Source organism: Pleurodeles waltl, chromosome 6 (assembly GCF_031143425.1).
Source record: "Pleurodeles waltl isolate 20211129_DDA chromosome 6, aPleWal1.hap1.20221129, whole genome shotgun sequence".
NCBI classification, from domain to species: Eukaryota; Metazoa; Chordata; class Amphibia; order Caudata; family Salamandridae; genus Pleurodeles; species Pleurodeles waltl.
Window position 1 is genome coordinate 1,676,652,228 of NC_090445.1, and position 21,588 is coordinate 1,676,673,815.

General features: G+C 41.6%; 1 protein-coding gene across 1 annotated transcript in view; it reads right to left on the reverse strand.

The window, feature by feature from the left end:
- Positions 1-8,989, reverse strand: part of LOC138301809 (solute carrier family 2, facilitated glucose transporter member 8-like) — a 114,713-nt gene extending 105,724 nt beyond the window's left edge. Inside the window, exons 1-2 of the mRNA XM_069242310.1 lie at positions 8,913-8,989; positions 7,562-7,694 (exon numbers count right to left, since the gene is read on the reverse strand). Coding sequence (XP_069098411.1) covers positions 7,562-7,694; positions 8,913-8,989 — 210 coding nt within the window. The remainder of the gene's footprint in view (positions 1-7,561; positions 7,695-8,912) is intronic.
- Between the last annotated feature and the right edge of the window lie 12,599 nt (positions 8,990-21,588).

Sequence of the window (21,588 nt, forward strand, 5' to 3'; positions counted from 1 at the left end):
CCGAAGAGAGACTGTTGCAGCACCTTTCTTAAAATCATATACAGTTGGTAAAGAGTGGATTGCGGCAGTGGATGCCAGAAGAGGTGGACTGGGTGCTGTATTAATTGAGAGAGATAAGACTAAAGAATGGGTGGTATTTTATGCTCCAGATAGTTGAGGGATTTAGAGTGTAACTATGGCACAATTGAGAAGGAGTAATTAACTTGTACGTGGGCTGTTCAACATTTTTGACAGGTTTTGTGGGGAACAAAGTTAGCAAAAAGAACAAACCACAAGCCTTTGGTGAACATATTGTCAGCTGGGGTGGGAGAGTGTTAAAGGCACTTATAGCAAGTTTAGCACCCAAGTTGCAAGTGTACCCATGTGTAGTAAAGTATGTTCCTGGTTGTGTTAATATGCACATGAGATTGCATGTCTCGTTTTCCTTTGATGGGTAAGGATAGATTTGGGGAAGAGTAGGAGTGTGATGTGGCGTACACTGTAGATGATGTGAATGTGTGGAGCAGGGATGATTATTCTGACAAGATTATAACAGAGGAAAAATGGTGTGATTCGGTGCTTTATGATGCCTGTAAGGAAGCCTCCCACGTCGAGGGAAGCATTAACTTTTTTTCTACGCAAAAAGAAAAATTAACACTATTTGCTACAGGGTTGCTCCTTTTGATGCAGCTCGGGAGCAAACAGTAAAATGCTTTGCCAGGAACCGCTATGATGACATTTCCTGACAATGCCTTCATAAATGGCCACCTGGTTGCAGGTCATTTATAAACTAGGTGAGCAGCTTCTCCACCATGGGGATGGAAAAAATGTACTCAGTTCCCATCGCAGACCAACAGCCTGTCCACCTAAGAATAAATCAGACCCTATGTGTTCTGGGAAGAATATAACTAAGGAACAATGGAGTGATTATGTACTTAGTGAGTGTGCTTTGCACCTCGTTCAGGATTATTTGGTCAAAATGTGGCTGGAGAAAAGGAAATTGAGTGGGGATTTGCAACCTTTTTTTCAAGGTAAAGGATGAATTGATAGTTTTTGATTGCATTGTCATGAGAGGTGACAAGATGGTTCCTCCACACACCTAAAGGAGGAGAATTTTTCTGTTAGGACATGAAGGTCACAATGGAATTTCCACTACCAAAAGGAGAATCAATGAGTTTTACTGGCGGCCTAGAGAATTAATGGTATGGTTGACAACTGGGTGACAGAATGCAAACTATCTGTGAATAGGGATAAGTCAGCCAGGACAGGAGTAGTCGATGTTAGTGCGATCGAATATGCAAACATACCTTGTAGAAAGTTAGGAATTGACATTTTAGGTCCGTTCAGGGTTTTACCAAATAAGGAGGCTATGCAATTGTGTTAACTGACTACTTTAAGAAATGTCCAGAAGTAACTATCAACCATGTTATTAAATGTTTGGTTTATGTCTTTGGCTGTGAAGGGATACCAAAGGAATTAGTGTCAGACAATGAGTAAAGAACTGGATTCTTCCTAGCAAGATGTGGGATCTCTCATAAAAAAAGTGTCAAATTATCACCCTCAATGGTCAAGTGAAATGCTTTAATTGGGTCATTAATGAATCTCTTCAATTGGCTATGAAGAGTGGATTGTCTTGGAGGAAAGCATTACAGGCTACACCTTTGACATATAGGATGTCTCCTAATTTGGATACTGGGATGTCTCTGTTTGAAATGATGCAAGTAAGGAAACCTAATTTGAAGCTGATGCCTTGGTGGCTGAGGGGGAAAAAATGTGAATGATGTTGAGATTGATTTTTCTAAGGTTAGGAAGTGTGTGGAGATATATCAAGTTAAAATGAAAGCTAAAAGTTCTAAATTAACGTTTCCAGAGTCTAGATTGAAGGTTAGCGATTTGGTGCGGTTGAAAATGTCTGTGTAGCTAATAGAGGGTTTCTAAGTGGTTGCATACTGTAACAGTAGTGGAGGTTTTTAGTAAAGCTGTTAGAGAGGAAGGTGGAAAAATATGGAATCTCATGTGGATTTCTTTTTTGAAGGAGAATTGGAGGTCAGGCATAAGTCAAAAGGTGGTCCTGTGCGTTGCTCATATTTTGATGTGAGTGGGGAATGTGACAACAACACTCTAGTGTGTGATAGTAGTATGACTGGACCCCAAGTGTCTAATGATGTTCTTTCTGTGACTTGTATTTCCTGTAAGGGGGATGTTACTCTTGATCCTAGAGAAGAGCTTGTAGATAGATAAAATAGTCATTACTATTTTTGCAGGAATGAGAGAGCAAGAAGGGTTCCTGAGAACTTGTAAGAGTTTCTACAGTATTAATTGTTAATTATTTTCCAGATCTCTTGTATGAGAAAAATGTTATTTTAACTCCAGTCTACCTTTTCTAATACATTTTTGTATGAGACAAATCTAATTCCAACTTTCCTGATTTGTGTCTGAGCTAAATATTTAAGAATTACACTTGTTCTGTACTACTGCTGGCCCCAAATTTCTGATTCCAATCACATAGGTTGAGCCATTTAATAAATGTATTCAGTGTTTCCTGCTCTCCTGCCCAAATAAAGAAGATGTTGTCAATGTAGATTCTAAAAAGGGGGTCACCTCATTGTAAATATATTTTTCTTCAAAATAGCTCGTGAAAATATTTGCTATGCTTGGCGCACAAGAGGCACCCATTCTTACTCCTTTTTTGGAGTAACGTGCTTCCATTACAACCTACATAGACAAAGGTAAAGATTGATCAGAGAGAAATATGTTACAATGGAGAAAAAATGTATTTTTGTACTGAACAATAAAGAATAAAAGGAGGAAAAAATAATGTAAATCCTCTGAGCCAAAGATGCTTTTATGGGTGTGTATGTGTGTTGGAAGATAATCTCCAATGAAAAGGTATGGGAAAAGGTAGACTTGGGTTCTAATAGTAATTTAACAGTTTTCCCTGTCCCAGTAACCACTTTCAAGCAGGGGGCATCATACTTTTGTAACTTTTAGGTTAATGTCATAGTGTATTATTTTCATTGCTATTATTGTTTTCTTAGTTTTTATGTTTACAGGAAAAAATGTGTTGTATGCATCATGTAAGTAGTGTTACTTTAATGTGTAGAATATTCGGGTAGAATTAGAATGTGCTTAGAAGAGTGCTACAGTTGAGTCCTGCTGGTCGATCTAAGGCTGCTCTTCTTTTGTGTAGAATAAACTAAGGGCCTGATTTAGAGATTGCCGAGTGGGTTACTTTTCAACTTGTGTCTTCTCAACTTGTGTGGATGCTTTACTACACAAACTAGATATCGTTGTAAAATACCTTTTAAAATATCCTACCTCTAAAAAAATGTTTAGCATCAAAAGTATCTAAATCAGGACCTTAGTTTGTAAGAGTTTGGCGGGCGGGTTACTACGTCAAAAATGTGACAGATATCCTGTCCGCCATATTACTATTCCCATTGGATATAATAGGATCGTAATATGGCGGACGGGATATCCGTCATTTTTGTGACAGTGTAGCCCAATCTGCCAAACTCTAAATCAGGCCCTAATTTTCTATTTGTCCACAGAATGATGCCTACAAGCATTCTCAAATAAAATACTTGTGCCGCGTGAGAAGAACTATTATTTCAAAGCTGACTCTTTGTGCCTAAGTGAAAACACCACAACAGGTGTCCATATCATTTACAACATTTTAATATTTTTGTGGAAACAATATGGATGTAGGACGAATAATGGGGTTGGGGAAGGTCCAAGTTCCTGATGGCCAAAAAAAAGGAAAAAGATATACTAGACATTTCGGGACAAAACGAGTTGCGAGGATTTACCAGAGCTATTGCTGTGAAATGGCATGAGTTATTGAGATTTCCAATCAGAACGGGGAAAAGAGGCATGCTGGGAGAAAAGGAAGAAACTACATTTTGTCTATTTCTAGAGATTATTGCAGCCAGATGTGTGTCGGCATGTTTCGTGAATAACAACAATTTACCAAAGCATACAGTAAAGCACTTATGGAGTGAAGAATGAACCTTTTAAAAAATAATATGTACCTATTGTAGAATTGCTACTGTTTAACCTGGTAATTGTTCAGTTCATATCACAGTTTAAGACAAACTGTGTTTGGCATATTTCACTTGGAAGATTAGGAATGTTAGGACTTGAGAACAATGGGCATTCAAAGTGCTCTGCCGGAAGCACCAAGAAAGCAGAGGTGCTGTAACAATTTTCAGTGGGAGTGCTGGTGTCAATGTTACATCACTGAAGTCATAGGGCTTGGGAAAAACCAAGAGTCCCACATCTGAAGTATAGCAAAGGAGTTGCGCCCATTCAGCGGGAAAGTGGTAAGAATGTGGTATGTAGGCGGTGGGTCATTCTGAAGCACACTGTCACAACTATAGTATAAAATAAAAGTCTTGTAGCACAATGTCACTTACAGACAGCATATTTGTTTATTAAAATGGCCAAAAACTTCTCACTGTCATACAGTTTTTACTGATACAATTGTATAGTGCACAAAGGATAATGTGTGGAAATCAGTTTATAACAAATATTTACTGTTAGAAATGTGGTTTTTGGTTGGCAGTCAGGTTGCCCTCTGTCCAAGCAAGAACCATCACTCTAGTCAGGGTAAGTCACACACATTCCAAAATCAGCCTGTGCCCACCCTCTGGTAGCTTGGCACGAGCAGTCAGGCTTAACTTAGAAGGCAATGTGTAAAGCATTTGTGCAATAAATCATACAACACCATAATATAACACCACAAAAATACACCACACAGTGTTTAGAAAAATATATAATATTTATCTGGGTATTTTCAGGTCAAAACGATCAAAGTTGCAATATGAATTTGTAAAGATAGCACTGAAAAGTGATATAAAGTGTCTTAAGTCTTTAAAAAGCAAACAAAGTCTCTTTCAAGCACAAAGTACCTGGTTTCTGGTGGAAAATCTCCTCAGAGGGCCACAGGAGAAGACATACGTGGAAAACTGGTGTGTGCGTCGATTTCTCCCCAGCACACACGGACTTGCGTCGTTATTTTTCACGCGGGGAAGTCGTGCGTCTTTTTCCGGCGCGCGGACAGTCTCTTTCTGTGGATCACGGGGATTACCAGATGTCCCAGGTCTGTGTGTGGATTTTCCTGCTTGTTTTCCGGCTGCGCGTCGTTCTGCGGGGCTGCGCATCGAAGTTTCGATCTCATGGCAGGCGTCGCATCGATTTCTCCTTGGAAGTCGGGCGGCGTTGTCCTTGCGAGGCCGTGCGTCAAAGTTTCAGTCGTCCCCAAGGCGTTGCGTCGATCAGCGTTGGTGTGCAGCGTTTTTCTTGCCGCGGAACAAGCTGTCCGTCGAAAATTTCGGCGCACGGAGCGTCCAAGTGAAAAAGAGATGTCTTTTTGGTCCTGAGACTTCACGGAACAGGAGGCAAGCTCTATCCAAGCCCTTGGAGAGCACTTTCACAGCCAGGCAAGAGTTCAGCCAGGCAGCAGGCCAACAGCAAGGCAGCAGTCCTTTGTAGAAAGCAGACAGGTGAGTCCTTTGAGCAGCCAGGCAGTTCTTCTTGTCAGGATGTAGTTTCTGGTTCAGGTTTCTTCTCCAGCAAGTGTCTGATGAGGTAGGGCAGAGGCCCTGTTTTATACTAAGTTGTGCCTTTGAAGTGGGGGTGACTTCAAAGAGTGTCTAAGAAATGCACCAAGCCCCCTTTCAGTTCAATCCTGTCTGCCAGAGTCCCAGTAGGGGGTGTGGCAGTCCTTTGTGTGAGGGCAGGCCCTCCACCCTCCCAGCCCAGGAAGACCCATTCAAAATGCAGATGTCTGCAAGTGAGGCTGAGTACCCTGTGTTAGGGGGGTGTCTGAGTGAATGCAGAAGGAGCTGTCAACTAAACCTAGCCAGACGTGGATTGAAGGGCACAACAAGATTTTAGTGCAAAGAAATGCTCACTTTCTAAAAGTGGCATTTCTAGAATAGTAATATTAAATCCGACTTCACCAGTCAGCAGGACTTTATATTACCATTCTGGCCATACTAAATATGACCTTCCTGCTCCTTTCAGATCAGCAGCTGCCACTTCAACAGTGTATGAGGGCAGTCCCAATGTTAGCCTATGAAGGGAGCAGGCCTCACAGTAGTGTAAAATCGAATTTAGGAGTTTTACACTACCAGGACTTATAACTACACAGGTACATGTCCTGCCTTTTACCTACACAGCACCCTGCTCTAGGGGTTACCTAGGGCACACAATAGGGATGACTTATATGTAGAAAAAGGGGAGTTCTAGGCTTGGCAAGTACTTTTAAATGCCAAGTCGAAGTGGCAGTGAAACTGCACACACAGGCCTTGCAATGGCAGGCCTGAGACAAGGTTAAGGGTCTACTGAAGTGGGTGGCACAACCAGTGCTGCAGGCCCACTAGTAGCATTTAATCTACATGCTCTAGGCACATGTAGTGCACTCTACTAGGGACTTACAAGTAAATTAAATAGCCAATCATGGATAAACCAATCAATAGTACAATTTACACAGAGAGCATATGCACTTTAGCACTGGTTAGCAGTGGTAAAAGTGCCCAGAGGTCAAAAGCCAACAACAACAGGTCAGAAAAAATAGGAGGAAGGAGGCAAAAAGTTTGGGGATGACCCTGTCAAAAAGCCAGGTACAACATTTACCATTTGCCCCTCACCACGTAAAGTGTCTTGATTTTTCAGATCCTATTAAAATCTTTCTTTCCACCACACTTCATAATTACAAAAAAATTTGATCCATTTGTGCTTCCCAAACTGCTCAAGTATTTGTAGAGTTATGTTCCAGGTATTTGCATTTTCTGTGTTTTGAAAAAACTGTCAAACTACATTCTTTCCTTTCACACTCCATGTACCCAGCAACATTGTCAGATAGTTCATTTTAGAAACTTTTCAGTCATAGAAAGGAAAGTAAAGACCAATTCTCATCTTAAAAAGAATAAGCAGCAATTTGTCAGAAGACATATCCTGATATTGGACCTCTGTCCTTGAAGGCACTGCAATTGTGACATTGAAAACAAAATGTAAAGGCATCGTTATTGCTGATTCACCATCTGAGCTCCAGCATAATTTGGGGGTGTTGCAGCATCCCCGCATCCCTACTTGCAGTGCCTATGCTAGAAAGTCAAAGTTCTAAAGCCAAACACATGCTATTATGATGGTGCCAGTTTATCCTTCTGTGCTCTGTCCCACAGATGCTGTTCTTTTTCTACGGAAATGTAGGTTATTGTAGAAAAGGTTAAGCTAGTATGCCGAGTGACCAGCAAAAAACCATGATAACTCATTGGTCTAGTGTGAAAACACACAGATTATTCCCCAACCACTGCCTCCTGATGCTGCTAGCACTTTCAGATGCCATCATCATTGACCATCTCAACCTTATCCACACCTGGGTTTCTGAAATAGAATTCACTTACAGTGCCCTTCACTGGTCCACCTCCTACTCATACAACCTACATCAGTTCTTTCACAAAAGCAGCTCCAGATCCCAGAACCTTCTATAACCTCTGGAGTTCCCCGGGCTTCTAGAGTGCAACATTTCATTTTCAAACTCTTCATTCGGCACCTTTGAAAGTATCCTCTATTGTACATTCAATGCCTCAAACTCTCCCTGCACCTCATTCAGATCTGGAAATTCAGGACCTAACTCAAGCTGAGCCCCAGCCGACAGGTTCACCACCTCAGAAAGCTCTCGGCACATGTGTATCCAGGGCACCATCAGCCTGGATAAAAAAATATAAACTAAGTGGCTGATTTAGACTTTGGTGGAGTGGGTTACTCCATCACAAATGTGACGGATATCCTGTCCGCCATATTAGATTTTCACTCTTGCCAATGGAACTTGGAATACTACGGGTGAAATATCCGTCATGTTTGTGACAGAGTAACCCCTCTGCCAAACTCTAATTGAGGTCCTAAGACTTCTCAACTTGTGTGGAAGCTTTAATACCCAAACTAGACATTGTTGCAAAATAACGTTCCAAATATAGAACCCCTAAAAAATGTTTAGCATCAAAACTGGATTTATAATACAAAGCAACTTATCTTGGTTATATAGGCACCTAGGATCAGGAACAACATATATATAACTATCAGCATTGCCCAGCCCTGCTCCAACTTAGGAAAGAGTTGAATAAACCCCTCTTTAAAGAGTGCTCAGTAATGACAAAGTCCATCACTACACCCAGAGCCCAGCTACCCCTCCAGTCACTCAATGAGTGTCTTTACCTTTGACCTTGTATAGCAGATGTTGCCTTTTGGCGAAGTTCACCCTGTAAAAGGATATACATACATACACACATACATGTCTATGTTTCCAGAAAGCTCCTCAGTGAAAGCTCGTACTATTATTTAGGCATGTAACACACATTTGTATAAATCACAGCTGCAATGGTGTCAGCTCGCTGTACAACAGGGCAACATGGGGTAACATGGCAGGCCCTTAAAGTGCAAATGTGATTAAGACATAATGGGCCAGATGTGGCAAAGGATTTTACCCATTCTGTGTCTATGGGAAAAAGCTTTCGTACATATGGCCAATCTCCCTACAATGTGAAAACACTGATCTTACCCCGCAGTTTCAGACAGCGCTTGTAAAATCCGTCATTTACGTTATTTTAAAGAAGGTGCTCCAGATCTTAAAGTGACCTTTTCATTCAGTTTTAATTTTATGCTGTAATATTCACGACTGTTTTGTTTGTTTCATTCTGTGCAGGAAAGAACTGCATTCGCAAGTGCAGTAATAAATATATCATTCTCTGCAAAATATGCAGTTCTTGAGTTTTTGAAATCACTATCTTCTTATTGGTTAATAATAACTATGGCGTACCTTGCGTTCAACCAATCATTTAGATACACGTTGACCGCACTGACAGATCTAGCAATCCTCTGTGATTTCCAATGCTTTAAAACACGTCAGGGTAGCAAAGTGTGGTACTTACCGAAGGTACTCATTCTCCTGAAGTAACAGGTCCTCCTGTTTTTCCTCTTTTATCAATAGAGATTCGCTTGAGGTCATCACAAGAGGTGCCTCTCAGCCACTGTACAACAAATGATGCTCTTTAATGGTGAACCTCCTTCTAGTCCTGAGTCAACAATACGATGTGGCGCCTTTCCAGGACGTGAAACTATCAGACAGAAGTCTGGCTTTCAAAATCATCGGGCCATTATTCATTTGGAGACTTAATTTCATCCACAGCAACTGCAGGGCATTTTCCAATTATTTTGGCAAAGAAAATCAATATGATAAATCTTCATTAATCAAAAGAGATCTAAGGAGGAAAACACCCGGGATTTTCCTTTGCTTCCCAGTACTCCTGCAGTCTTACCCAATGACCGAATGAGAAATGCTTTTTCCAGCATAGACCCTTTTCATTGGACAGGCTTGATTACATCACAATGGTGTACTTGTGAGTTATAATGTATTTGTGATTGCTCAATGTTCATTTGCTCATGACCTGAATGTAAAGTAGGCAGCATTGACAATGTAGTTACTTTAAAAGGAGTTTTGCTCAAAGGGTACCTTTTTGAAAGATCATCCCTTTCATACTATTCTTTAAGGTGGGGAGATGGAGGGCCGAGTCTCGTCAACCCCTTTTCAACTCTCCCCAAATGATTTGTTTTGCACAATGCCTTTCCACCTCTGGCTGGAGTGGTTCCTTCCTTCCCACGTGCAGGCAGTACTGCAGGTATCCTTTCTAAACTTACCACTTTCTTTCTCAATGTCCTATTGCCCTTTCCATGTCTCCTTTACTCTTCCATGAACCTGCTTCTCTTTCCTGTTGTAGTTTTACTTTTCGGTACTGAGTGGTTTTCCTCAAAACGAAATCTCATTTTATCTTTTTTCATTAAATTAAATGTCTCCTTGTGGCTCTGGGAACTATTGGGAGAAACTATGAAACAATACGATTCAAGGATTCCATGGGATCCCATTGGTGAACCAAGAAGCGTTGAGGCAGGTAGATGTCAGAGTGCAGACGATCTGCGTGACCACTAGGTTAAGTGTCAAAGTTATGAACACATGCCTATGCGTATGTGTAGTTTATTGGCTCATGCAACAGGGGCCAAATGTATGACACAGCGAACCCAATGACAATACACCCAGGTTCCAATGTTAAAAATGCCAATGTAGAAATCAATAAATCAATCAATCAGGGAATTTGTAAAGCGCACTTCTCACCTGTGAGGGACTCAAGGCGCTGAAGTGGGGGGGCTGCTACTTCTCGAACAGCCAAGTCTTGAGATGTCTCCTGAAGGTAAGGAGGTCCTTGGTCTTACGCAGGTGGGTGGGAAGAGTGTTCCACGTCTTGGCGGCGAGGTGCGAGAATGATCTGCCGCTGGTGGTTCTTTTGTGGATGCGTTGAACGGTAGAAAAAACAGAAGCGACTGAGGCCTAGTTTAGTCTAAGCTAGAAAGACATTAAAACACATCATAACAACGTTGTTTTAAACGTAATAACTTCGTGTTAATGCACATATATGAATTCAATGTAGAAATACGCATATTACCACACATATATCATTCAAATGTGGAATAACTTCCACAATGGTCTTGCAGGACTAGACTGGTCAGACAGGAAACAGGAAACCACTGGCGAGGCAGTGAGCTGTGCCGAAAAGAAGAACCCAGGCAGGTAAGTCCAGAACACAATATTTATTAACTGGATAAAGAGAAGAAAAGGAGCGGCGTCAGCAAGACTGGAGGAACGAAGCGCTCAGCACCAACTGCTTCTCACCAACCCACACCCACAAAATACTTGCCATGCATGTTCCACATTCTACCCCAGCATTCAACCTATTTAGAAGTCCCATAAGCTGCTTTCAGAGGAGGGTGACCTGAGGAATACACTGGCCACCCAGCCCCAAAAGCAGTCCTGAAGGAACAGCGTACATTTTTAGGTCGAGCGCGTAATCTATCCGTGGGCTTTTAACCACGCCCACAGCACGCCCATCACTATCTCTCCTCCATGGGCTTGCCTTTCAAAAATCCTTTGCTATCATTGGTAAATGCTTTACTTTTGACCCTCTATGGGGCAGTTTTGTTACCGCCTTGGCCATCGACCCTGTTACATGGATAATTGCACTTTTGCCCATATGTTTGACTGCCAAGAAACATTTTTTTTCCTTTTGTGTCCCTCCTTCGTGCTCATGGTGGCCGTGGCGCTTTGAAGGGGCTTGTTTAAAATATGTTACTAAATGACGTTTGCACACTAAATCTTAGAAGTTCACACTAAAAGTTATAGGATTGGGAGAAAGTGTAGGAGCGATTTTTTTTTCATTTTACAAAGTTATTTTCTGGAATATTGTATTATGATACACCATGCATTGTTACCACCCTCTGCTTTTTCCTCCTCAGATCCAATTACAACTATTTTTTTCTCCGACTGATTAACTCCTTCATTTGGCAATCCTTTTGACGCAGCCCTGGCTTTTCAGTAGGAAATTTACCTATGTTTTCGACAAAATGCAGCACCCAGAACCAACTTTGTCAGCTCCAATATTGAGCAGTAACTGAAAGTTTCACGCAGCCAACTTGTCAACTACGGATTAAGCTTTAGCCACAGCAGAAGTCATTGTTAAAACAGCGGACTCGTTCACATTCGAGGCGGCAAGGCCAGCTGCTGCTCGCGCCTCATTCGCGAAAACAACAAAAGCATTGACAAGGCCAACACGTGTGGGTTTAATGTGCAGCCTCTGTGCTCCGTGGTGCACCCCTCGACCTCCACTCACACAGGACACTTCTCACTCTGCACTTGCAAAGGCACACCTCTCACCCTGCACACCAGCCTTTCACGTAGGCAAACCCCTCACAGTACACACTGAAACCACGTACTCGGGCACACTGCTCATCCTGCGTTCACAAAGGTACACTGCTAAAACTCCACTTGCAAAGACACAACACTCACCCCGCACACACACAGTCAGCCACTCGTCTCGACTTGCACTCCTAAAGGCACACTCTTAATCCTGTACTCCCTCAGGCATGTCACTTGCTTTGCACTCACACAACTCACCTTGCTCTCAAACATGCACAGCTTATTGTTCACTCGCGCAGACACCACTCACCCTATACTCTTCAGGTAAGTCGCTGCTTACCATGCACTCACACAGATGTACTGCTTACCCCGCATACCCATTGGTTCAGCTCACCATTCACTCACACAGGCGCAGCTCACGCTGCACCCACACAGGCACCACGCTCCCTCTATTCACACATTCATAAAGACAGGCACAGCTAATTCTGCACTGTCAAAGGCATAACACCTTGCATCAAGACAGGCACATCTCTACACTCACCAGGCTCACAGGCACATCTCTCTGCACTCACACAGGCACAGCTCTCTAGGCGCTCACGGAGTGCTCCAGATGGGACAGGTACTAGAGGGGGAACCTGTACACAAGGGAGAGAGCATGAAAACAGATGTACTTCCATGGAGTGCTCAAAGAAAAATAAACAAGCACTGGCAAAGGGAAGAGGCCGTGCCTTTGTGGCCTATTGACTTTGGCAGTAGTTTTTACCCACAATGCACAGCATCCACAATGCTGTGCAGCATGGCAACATTTTTTGTCACCTACAAAATGATTCTGGGACTTTTTTAGGTCGAGTGCACAACTACTTTGACCTGTTGTAGTATTGGGGGCTTTTAGCCATGCTCACCGTACACCCATCACTTTCACTCGTTCATGGGCTTGCCTTTCAAAAATCCTTTGTTATGATTGTAAATGCTTTACGTTTGTCCCTCCTTGGGGCGGTTCTGTTACCGCTTGGACACCAACCCTGTTACATGCACAATAGCACTTTTGCCAATACGCTTGACTGCGAACGAACTTATTTTTCCTTTGGTGTCTCTCCTTAACGCTCATGGTGGCTGTGGCACTTTAAATCGTCTCACTTATGTCAACTGTTTTACTTTTCATTTTCAATTTATGTGGCAAGAAAAGTCCAGTTAGGAATCTACAACGCCAATAGCTCTAACTCGAGGAAACACGAGACCTATTGCATTGCAAATGCTTGTTCTCTATGTCACATCCCCTGCCGTACAGCAGCATTGTATTGTACTGTATTGGAACATTTGCATAGCGCTTACTATCCGTATGTGGGCGCTGAAGTGCCCGCCCACATAGGTAGCATGTTACACCATGTAGGGGTGTGAGTGGGTGGAAGTGTGTTGTTTTGATTTTATGTAAGAAGTGTTTCCATGTTGTGTGTGATGACCAAGGAGGTGCGGTTACCATGCTATAGGTTGTAGCACTTAGCAGTGTGATGGATGAAAGTATAAGAGAGATGAATGCGTTTATGAGTTCATGTAAGAGAGATGATTGAGTTTATGGTTTTCAGTAAACTGGCAGATTTTAACAGCACTGCAAGTCCCTTTATGGTATGTCTTTAGGTCATAGTCCACTTAGCTGGTTGCTGCACTGGGATGTCCAATCTGAGATATTTTGTTGAAAGTTTGTGGTCCTCACCAGGTATAGTTTGGAGGAAGATACAGCGGAGAGATCTGCTGAAATGGACTTTGTTAATATCATCCCAAACCAGAAAGACATTGCGAGATGTCAAGAAGCTTTCGAAGTATGTAGAATTTTGGGACATCCAGTGGTGGACTAAGTCAAATTCCTCCGTTAGCAAGGGGCATGTGGAGGACCTCTTCAGTTATTCCATGCCTGTTCAGTTGGTGAATGGTGGTTTATTGGCATGGACTGGTACAGTACTAGGTGATCAATGTGACCGGTAGCAGTCTTGTCTTATCGGAGTATGAAAGTATCAAGCGGTTTAAGGGAAATATTGAGTAGCCTGCAGGAACTGCCCTGACTGTGGAGTGTTATGATATCAATAAGGGCAAGGTGTTTTGTATTGTTTTGTAACTGTTCACTCAAAAAAACAAAGGTTACAAGGACGTTATAGTTAGGTAACTAAAATGCCCTGAGGTAACTATAACGTGTACCCTCTCCATGCACTTCTAATTACCCAAGATATTACAGCACTCATGACAACTTTTATAAACTCAATGAAAAATTTGCAAGCTTGCAGTGGGGTTTAGGAATTCGTTACACCGCTGGGTGCTAACAGATGTGTGGCAGCTCCAGCATGGTCAGGAGCGCGATTTCTCCTACTACTCGCACCTACCCGACCTGCAAGCTAGAATAGATGGAGTGTTTTGTTCTGAGAGGCTTTGTAACTATGTGAAGCTCACTGAATATCTGGGACGTACCCTCACAGATCACAGCCCTCTCCTTATAGCCTTCCGTCCCCTGGTCGATAGACCTACGACTCCCCAATGGCAGCTCCAACCCGCTTCGCTGGAATAAGTATAGGGAATTGCTGCGCAGAACGATAATTGAGTACTTTGAATTGAATCAAGGGCCTGCTCATCTATGCTTGTAGAATGGGAGGCCTTCAAGATAGTGATTAGAGGACAATGCCTGAGTCAGTCTTGGGTGTTCACTGAGAGCTACACAAACAATTACACACATTAGAAACTTCCATTCACACTTTGGAAACAGGCAAGTGAACAGATCCTACTGTTGGCTTAAAACTTAGTGAAGCCCTTAAACAGTACAATGATGTTTTTCACAGGCTAAAATGTGTTGATTACAAAAATGACCTAACCAAGGCACATGCCGAGGAGAATAAGTCAGGACGGCTCCTGGCATGGCTGATACGTCCGGAATCCCGAGGTGCCCCGATCACCCATCTGACCATTTCCATTGGGTCAGACGTTCATGCCCTGCGGCCCATTAACGGGGAGGTTCGGGGTATTATGAGACCCTGTATGGACATCCCAAAACCCCACCTGCCCAGGTGCAATCTGACTTTCTTACGAATGTACACTTACCACACTTCTATGGCTAAAGAAATATCAGGGGGCTTATTACGATACAGGAGATAAAACAGGTGGTCAAAGAGCTGGCCTCATTTAAAACGCAAGCCCAGATGGTCTCATGGCTGAATTCGTCCGGATCTACATAGACCTACTGGTCCTGAAGTTAGTACTTCTATACGCAATTGCACTACGCACACGGTACTTGCTTGAGTCTACCAGAGATGCTCTGATGGTGCCTCTTCTCAAGACTAAATTCCTAGGTATGCCAACTACTGCTTTTTGGCCTTTATCCATGCTGAACATGGATTTTAAAATTCTTAGCAAAATTTGGGCAAATAGAGTTCTGCCCTACATGCAGAAATTGGTGTGTTAACGCATCCGTCTATGTCAATTTATACACATCAGGACTCGTTTTAGGCCAATTAATCTTTGGGCCCAGTGGTGAGACACCGTAGGATGAGATAACTAATCAAAATATCAATCAATATGTCAATAACATTGTCAACGTTTAACATCAAAATATCTCTTACTTTAGACATTAATAAACGTTCGGCGCAACCATGACCTTTCAGTCATGAATAACCACACCTTAATGGAGTTAATAAGTTTTATTCTCTATTGATTACAATCTAGTAGTAAAGGCATTAATCTCAAAGTCAATAAACATATAAACACGATTACAAGATGGCAACCACAATAAGCTTTTGATAATGCAAAGATCACTAACATAGACAATCAGATAGATATAAGCAGATTATAACACATTGAACTTTCTAAGATACTAGTTCAGCATAGCACCACGTCAGTCACGTCAGTTTGTCAGTCAGAATGAATACCTCGTCTAACCTCTAATTAGCATTAGCATGTTGGGCGTCATGCAAAACAATTTTGAACACCAATTTGGAAAACATCTAACTAAGGTCTCTATCAAAACATACAGCAGTTGGTACCTAGAAAGAAAGGCAAAATGAATTCTCATTAGCAAATTTATAATTACCCTCCTCTGATTAAGTCAGCACTCAGGATCAGTCTTCGTCTTCAGGACATCAGTCAGATCGCCGTCAGTCTATCTAAGTTAGAGGCAAGAGACACTCTCCTCTTAAGGAGAAAAGTGTAAGGGGCAGTAATATGGGCAAGGATGGTTTGTCTAAGTCTCAAGTCACAGAATAGTGTGACAGAGTTTCGGGATGTAATCAATATCATTCCCTACCTAATGCACCGTTATTTCCTGTGTCATGGGTTTTTATCCCTTTCTAGTAATTCATTCCCCCAAAATTCTATTGGTTAGTCAATACACCCCATCATTGTTAACCTATCAAATTATACATTAAGTAATGCATTTGTCATCTCTCGATAATATTTAGTTTTCTGATTGGTCTTCATAATCAGCCTTCCGTAGGTGGCATATCCGGGGTTACTTCATCAGCTTGGCACACGTCTCAGGTTAAAAGTTCTCGTTCCCTCGTCTCATTGTCCTTGGAAGTATCTACAAATGTTTCGAAGCACAATCATTTTATACTAAAAGATGTTAGCATGCGGATGGGAAAAAGTCCCTATGTTTCGAACTAATACAGAGAGAACAATAGCTGGGTCAGGGTTTGTTTGCAAGTTCTGCACACTGAAGAGACAGGAAAAATACGCTTTTAAATGAGAGCTACACAGCTTCTGCTTGGCTCATGCTAACTTAAGATATACGAGTTTTAATGAATGCCGTTTTATACGTTTTAATGTGCTCAGTTAGGCAAACTATAAACGATTATTCCTTACAGTTGACATTAGTTTATACATGTGAATGATTCTCCATTTTTATGAATACGCTTTTAATAAATGTTTTATTAATACAGCATTGTTAGACATAAGCATTTCACGTCTATAATATGTAATATCAAAATACGCTCTCTCAGTCCCTCCTCTGATGACGCTCGTCATCACAAATCTTCCAGGTTTTAACTTTTTGCCTTACGCATAATGCGCATTTCAACATCTTTTCCTTTATGTGAGCTTTCCCATATTTCATTAAACATTTTCTCTCTTTCACTTTCTTCGTTTCTTTTGGTTCTGTTAGCCAAATTTCTTTTCACCTTTTTATTAATTTTGCATATTCCCCAAAATCCCAATAAACAAATCAGAACAATTAATAATCCCATCATGATTTTTGCAAGTACCCCATTCCAAATGTTGGTAAACCAGCTTCCCACTCGGGCAATTCCCTTTCCAAATTTCTCCCAAACACCAAGTTCTTTTAGATCCTTCAAATCTGCACTATCTCTAGTCAGGTAAGTAAGCATGCTTCTAATTTTCTTACTATTGTCAGGTATATACGAGCAACAATGTCGCTCATTAAGCATTTTGCACACACCTCCACTCTTTGCTAAAAGAATGTCTAAAGCAAGCCGGTTTTGAAGAGTCATAGCTCTTTCTGCAGCAAGTTCTGAATCCATCAGAAGTATAGCTCCTGTGAAATTTGTCAGCATGTTATCCACAATAGTAGACAACCTTTGAATTTTCATAGAATTTAGAATAACCCCTACTGAAGGGATTATAGCTCCAAATATATCACCAATGACAGCCGCCACTGATTCTCGTTTTTGTCTGGTATGTTGTAATTCAGACATTTTAGGTAGTTGTTTTAAGTCATCAATCTGGTAAATCTTTGGGAATATTATTCCCAAATAACATGTCCCATACCATCCCTTAGGGAGACGGTAATACGCATTTAACCCACAGATGTAATAGATTCCAGGAATCGCTGGGTCTTGTCCATTTAACATAAAGGTCCATTGGCTCTGAAACAAAAACACATGCCTACATTCACTCGTTCCTACAAACAAATTATCTTGATCAGATTTTGGTCTATATATACAGAGTCTACCTACGTGTAATGCATCTATAGCTAACTTGCCTTGGGTTTTAATTTCAGTATAAGCATAATTATTTGCATAAGTGCGTTTTTCTAAACCTTTTTCTAATCTTTCCTTTAGTGCTTTGCGTCTATCATCTGTGTGATCTAAAAAGCTTTTCTCTTCAGGAGACACTAAGCATGTTAAGTTATTGCGATGTGCATAAGCAGTTCCAAATGTTAGTGTTGGCTCAAAGAATCCTCTAACTAATTTTATATCATGCTCTTTAGCTAACTTATTTAAGAATTCAATAACAGGCACAAAAGAAAACACAACATCCAAATTTGAATAAAAATATTGCACATGCTCTTGATCATAGAATCTTGTTAGTAGCAGGCTACAACTAATCCCATACGTAAGAGGGAGGCTATGATAAGTAACTCCCTCCTGCACAGATGAAGGAATTTTAGTACACACATAACAGTCTTTCGCATTCATAGTTTCCACATACTCATTTAGTAGGCGATAGAAAACATTAGTAGAAAGCTCCCCGTTTGGATTAGTTCCCTCATGCAGATGTTTTGTGTCTTGCTCGAATTTCTCCCATGATGATAGTTTATTAGTTGTAGTAGTAGTCTCAGGTTTTGAAGTTGCATTAGTAGTTTCACTCTCTCTCCATGGCATTCCTACAATCACTCCCACAATCATTATTGCACATACAGCACTTATCATAAGTCCTAACCAGCCACACACTTTACTTCCCTTGTTACTATAAGCCATGTTTGTATAGAATCAAACAGTAGATCAACAATCAACTCTAAGTAGCAAACTCTTTCTGCGTAATTTACAGCGTCTTCACTCAATCCAGGACCCTTTTCGTCAATTCAGGTTAGCAGCTTGTCGTAATCAGGTTTCTATAAGTCAAATCCAGGTTTAATGTCACTTTCCGGTAGTTGTTTTTTCTTCTCTAAGATTCTTGTTTATTATTTTTAGCTTTCACAATTTTCAATGTCTTTCTCTTCAATTTTCTTGTTGTATTTTCTTCAGGTACCGTAGTACTGGCCTGGTATTTCTCGATCAAAACAGAACGCTAAGAATTCTTGTTGCCATTCAGCGGTTGTAGCATATGCCCATTCAGGACCGGTATATCTTCTGTTTGCTATTCTTTTTCTTTTTATTCTTCGTTCACCTTGCTGTTCTCCTTCACTCAGATCGTCTGCTCGTGAGGTATCGCTTTCCTCTATTATTGTTTCATTTGCTATTTCTCTTATTCTAAAGTGTGAATTGTCTGGCCAATTGTCACCTCTGTTCGTCTTACTTCGGCGTTTTCCTTCAGTACCTTGAACAGCACCCTCCTCTGGTAATATGGTGTTTTCTCCTGATAGGCTTGGAACTCGTTCGGCAGATCTTGATTCGTTCTGATTTAAATTTGACACCTCTTCGTCTCTCTCTCCTTGTTCGACACTGTATTCAGTTTCTGAATTGTATTCGTCTGCTTCTGGGAGAACCTCTCCTTGACTTTGTTCTCCTGCTGCCTCCACTGAAATTGGCACTTCGTCACCTCTCTCGAACTCTCTGATAGTTTGAGGGACACGGCTGTTCTCAGCATCCTTCTTGACTGATCTCTGATTCCAAGACTTCTCCTCTTGAGGTTGCTGCACCAGAATTTTCAAGTTCCTCTTCAACAGGACACGCTACCCTTTTTGTATGACTGGCATGTATCCAGTTGGGAACCCCGGCACACTTCACAGCAGTAGTGGTCGTCAATATCACTTGATATGACCCTTTCCAACGCGGCTCAAGACACGATTTTCTTACGTGCTTCTTGACAACCACCCAATCTCCAGCTTGCAGAGAGTGTCCTGGTTCGCCGATTGGTGGTAACGTGTTAGCTTCCACCTGGTGAGAGAAAGAGCGAATGACGTCAGCCAAACTTTTGCAGTAATCCAACACCATATCATCTGTAATATTCACTAGTGCATTTGCAGGTACCGCCGGTAACCTCATTGCTCTGCCCATGAGGATTTCATGTGGGGACAATCCTGTTTTCTTATCTGCCGTGTTTCTCATAGACATCAGCACTAGAGGTAACGCATCTGGCCACTTCATGTTTGTTGCTGCACACATTTTTGCTATTCTTGATTTCAAAGTACCATTCATCTGTTCGACTAGTCCTGAAGCTTCAGGGCGATAGCTACAATGCAGCTTTTGTTCAATGTTGAGTGCGGCACACAGGAGTTTAATCACCTCATTGTCGAAGTGTCTTCCCCTATCTGATTCTATAGAAACCGGAAACCCGAACCTGGGTATTAATTCTCTGAGTAGTAGTTTTGCAACTGTAAGACTGTCATTCCTACGTGTGGGATATGCCTCAATCCAATGGCTAAAAACACACACAATCACCAGCACGTATCTCAGACCTCCACAAACAGGCATTTCAATGAAATCCATTTGTATCTTATTAAATGGACCACCAGCTCTCCCAATGTGGCTCAAAGTTACCACAGTTCCTTTTCCAGCATTCATTTGTTGACAAATGACGCATCTGTGACAAGTAATTTCTGCGGCATGTCTGAATTTTGGATTGAACCAATCAATTTTAAATGATCTGATCATGGCATCTCTTCCCAAGTGAGCCTGCCCATGATACAATCGGGCAAATTGTGACAGAAGACTGTTTGGCAACACTAGTTTTCCCTCTCTTGATACCCAAATATCGTCTTCTCTCTGTACACACTGCATTTTCTGCCAAGAACGTTTTTCTTCCTTACCAACGTGGCTTTGTAGTGTCTTTAATTCGTCTAAGGTATCAACCACTCGTAATGCTAGACTTAAGGTTGTGTCATTCTCAGGTTGTGGTAACAGTTCCCATTGTTCTTTAAAAGATATACAGTTTAATGCACAAAATCTGGCAACCTGGTCTGCATAACCATTCCCCATTGACACAAAATCTTGTGATCTGGTGTGAGCACTGCATTTTACCACAGCAATTTCAAGAGGCAACTGAATCGCATGTAACAAATCTCTTATCTGTTCTCCATTTTTCACTGGTGAACCAGAGGATGTCATAAACCCTCTTTGTGACCAGAGTTGACCAAAATCATGCACAATTCCAAATCCGTATCTGCTGTCTGTATAGATTGTGACCTTTAAATTTACAGCAGCATGGCAGGCTTTTGTGAGAGCTATCAATTCTGCCACTTGTGCAGAAAACACTTTCTCGAGCCAGGAGGCTTCGACTATACCGGATATGGTACATACTGCATAACCAGCTCTCAAGGTTCCTGATAAATCTCTTAGACAGGACCCATCAACGAACATAATGTAATCGTTTTCCTTTAACTGGGTATCTTTTATATCTGAGCGAGGTTTGGTACTGAGCTCAGTTACCTCCAGACAATCATGCTCAAATTCTTCCCCATCTTTTATTTCTGTATTCTCAATGGGAAGTAGAGTTGCCGGGTTCAGTACAGTACACCTTTTCAATGTGACATTTGGTGACCCCAGAATAATTGTCTCATATTTGGTAAGTCGGGCATTTGTCATGTGTTGTGTCTTAGTTCGTGTCAGCAGAATTTCAACAGAATGTGGAACCAATACTGTCAGGGGATATCCCATGACTATGCCCTCGCATTGTGAAAGGCTTTGACCAACTGCTGCGACTGCTCGCAAACAACCCGGTAAGGCTGCTGCGACAGGGTCCAAAGTAGCCGAAAAATATGCTACAGGGCGATTTGCATCTCCATGGACCTGTGTTAAAACAGACAAAGAACAAGCATCACGTTCATGACAGAACAACAAAAATGGCTTCTCATAATCAGGCATTCCTAATGCTGGAGCTCTGCACATGCATTCTTTCAGCTCTAGAAATGACTCAAGCTCTTCTTTTGTCAATGTGATTGTGTATGGTTCATCCTTAACTTCCTTTCCTGTCAGTTTTGTTAATGGTTTTGA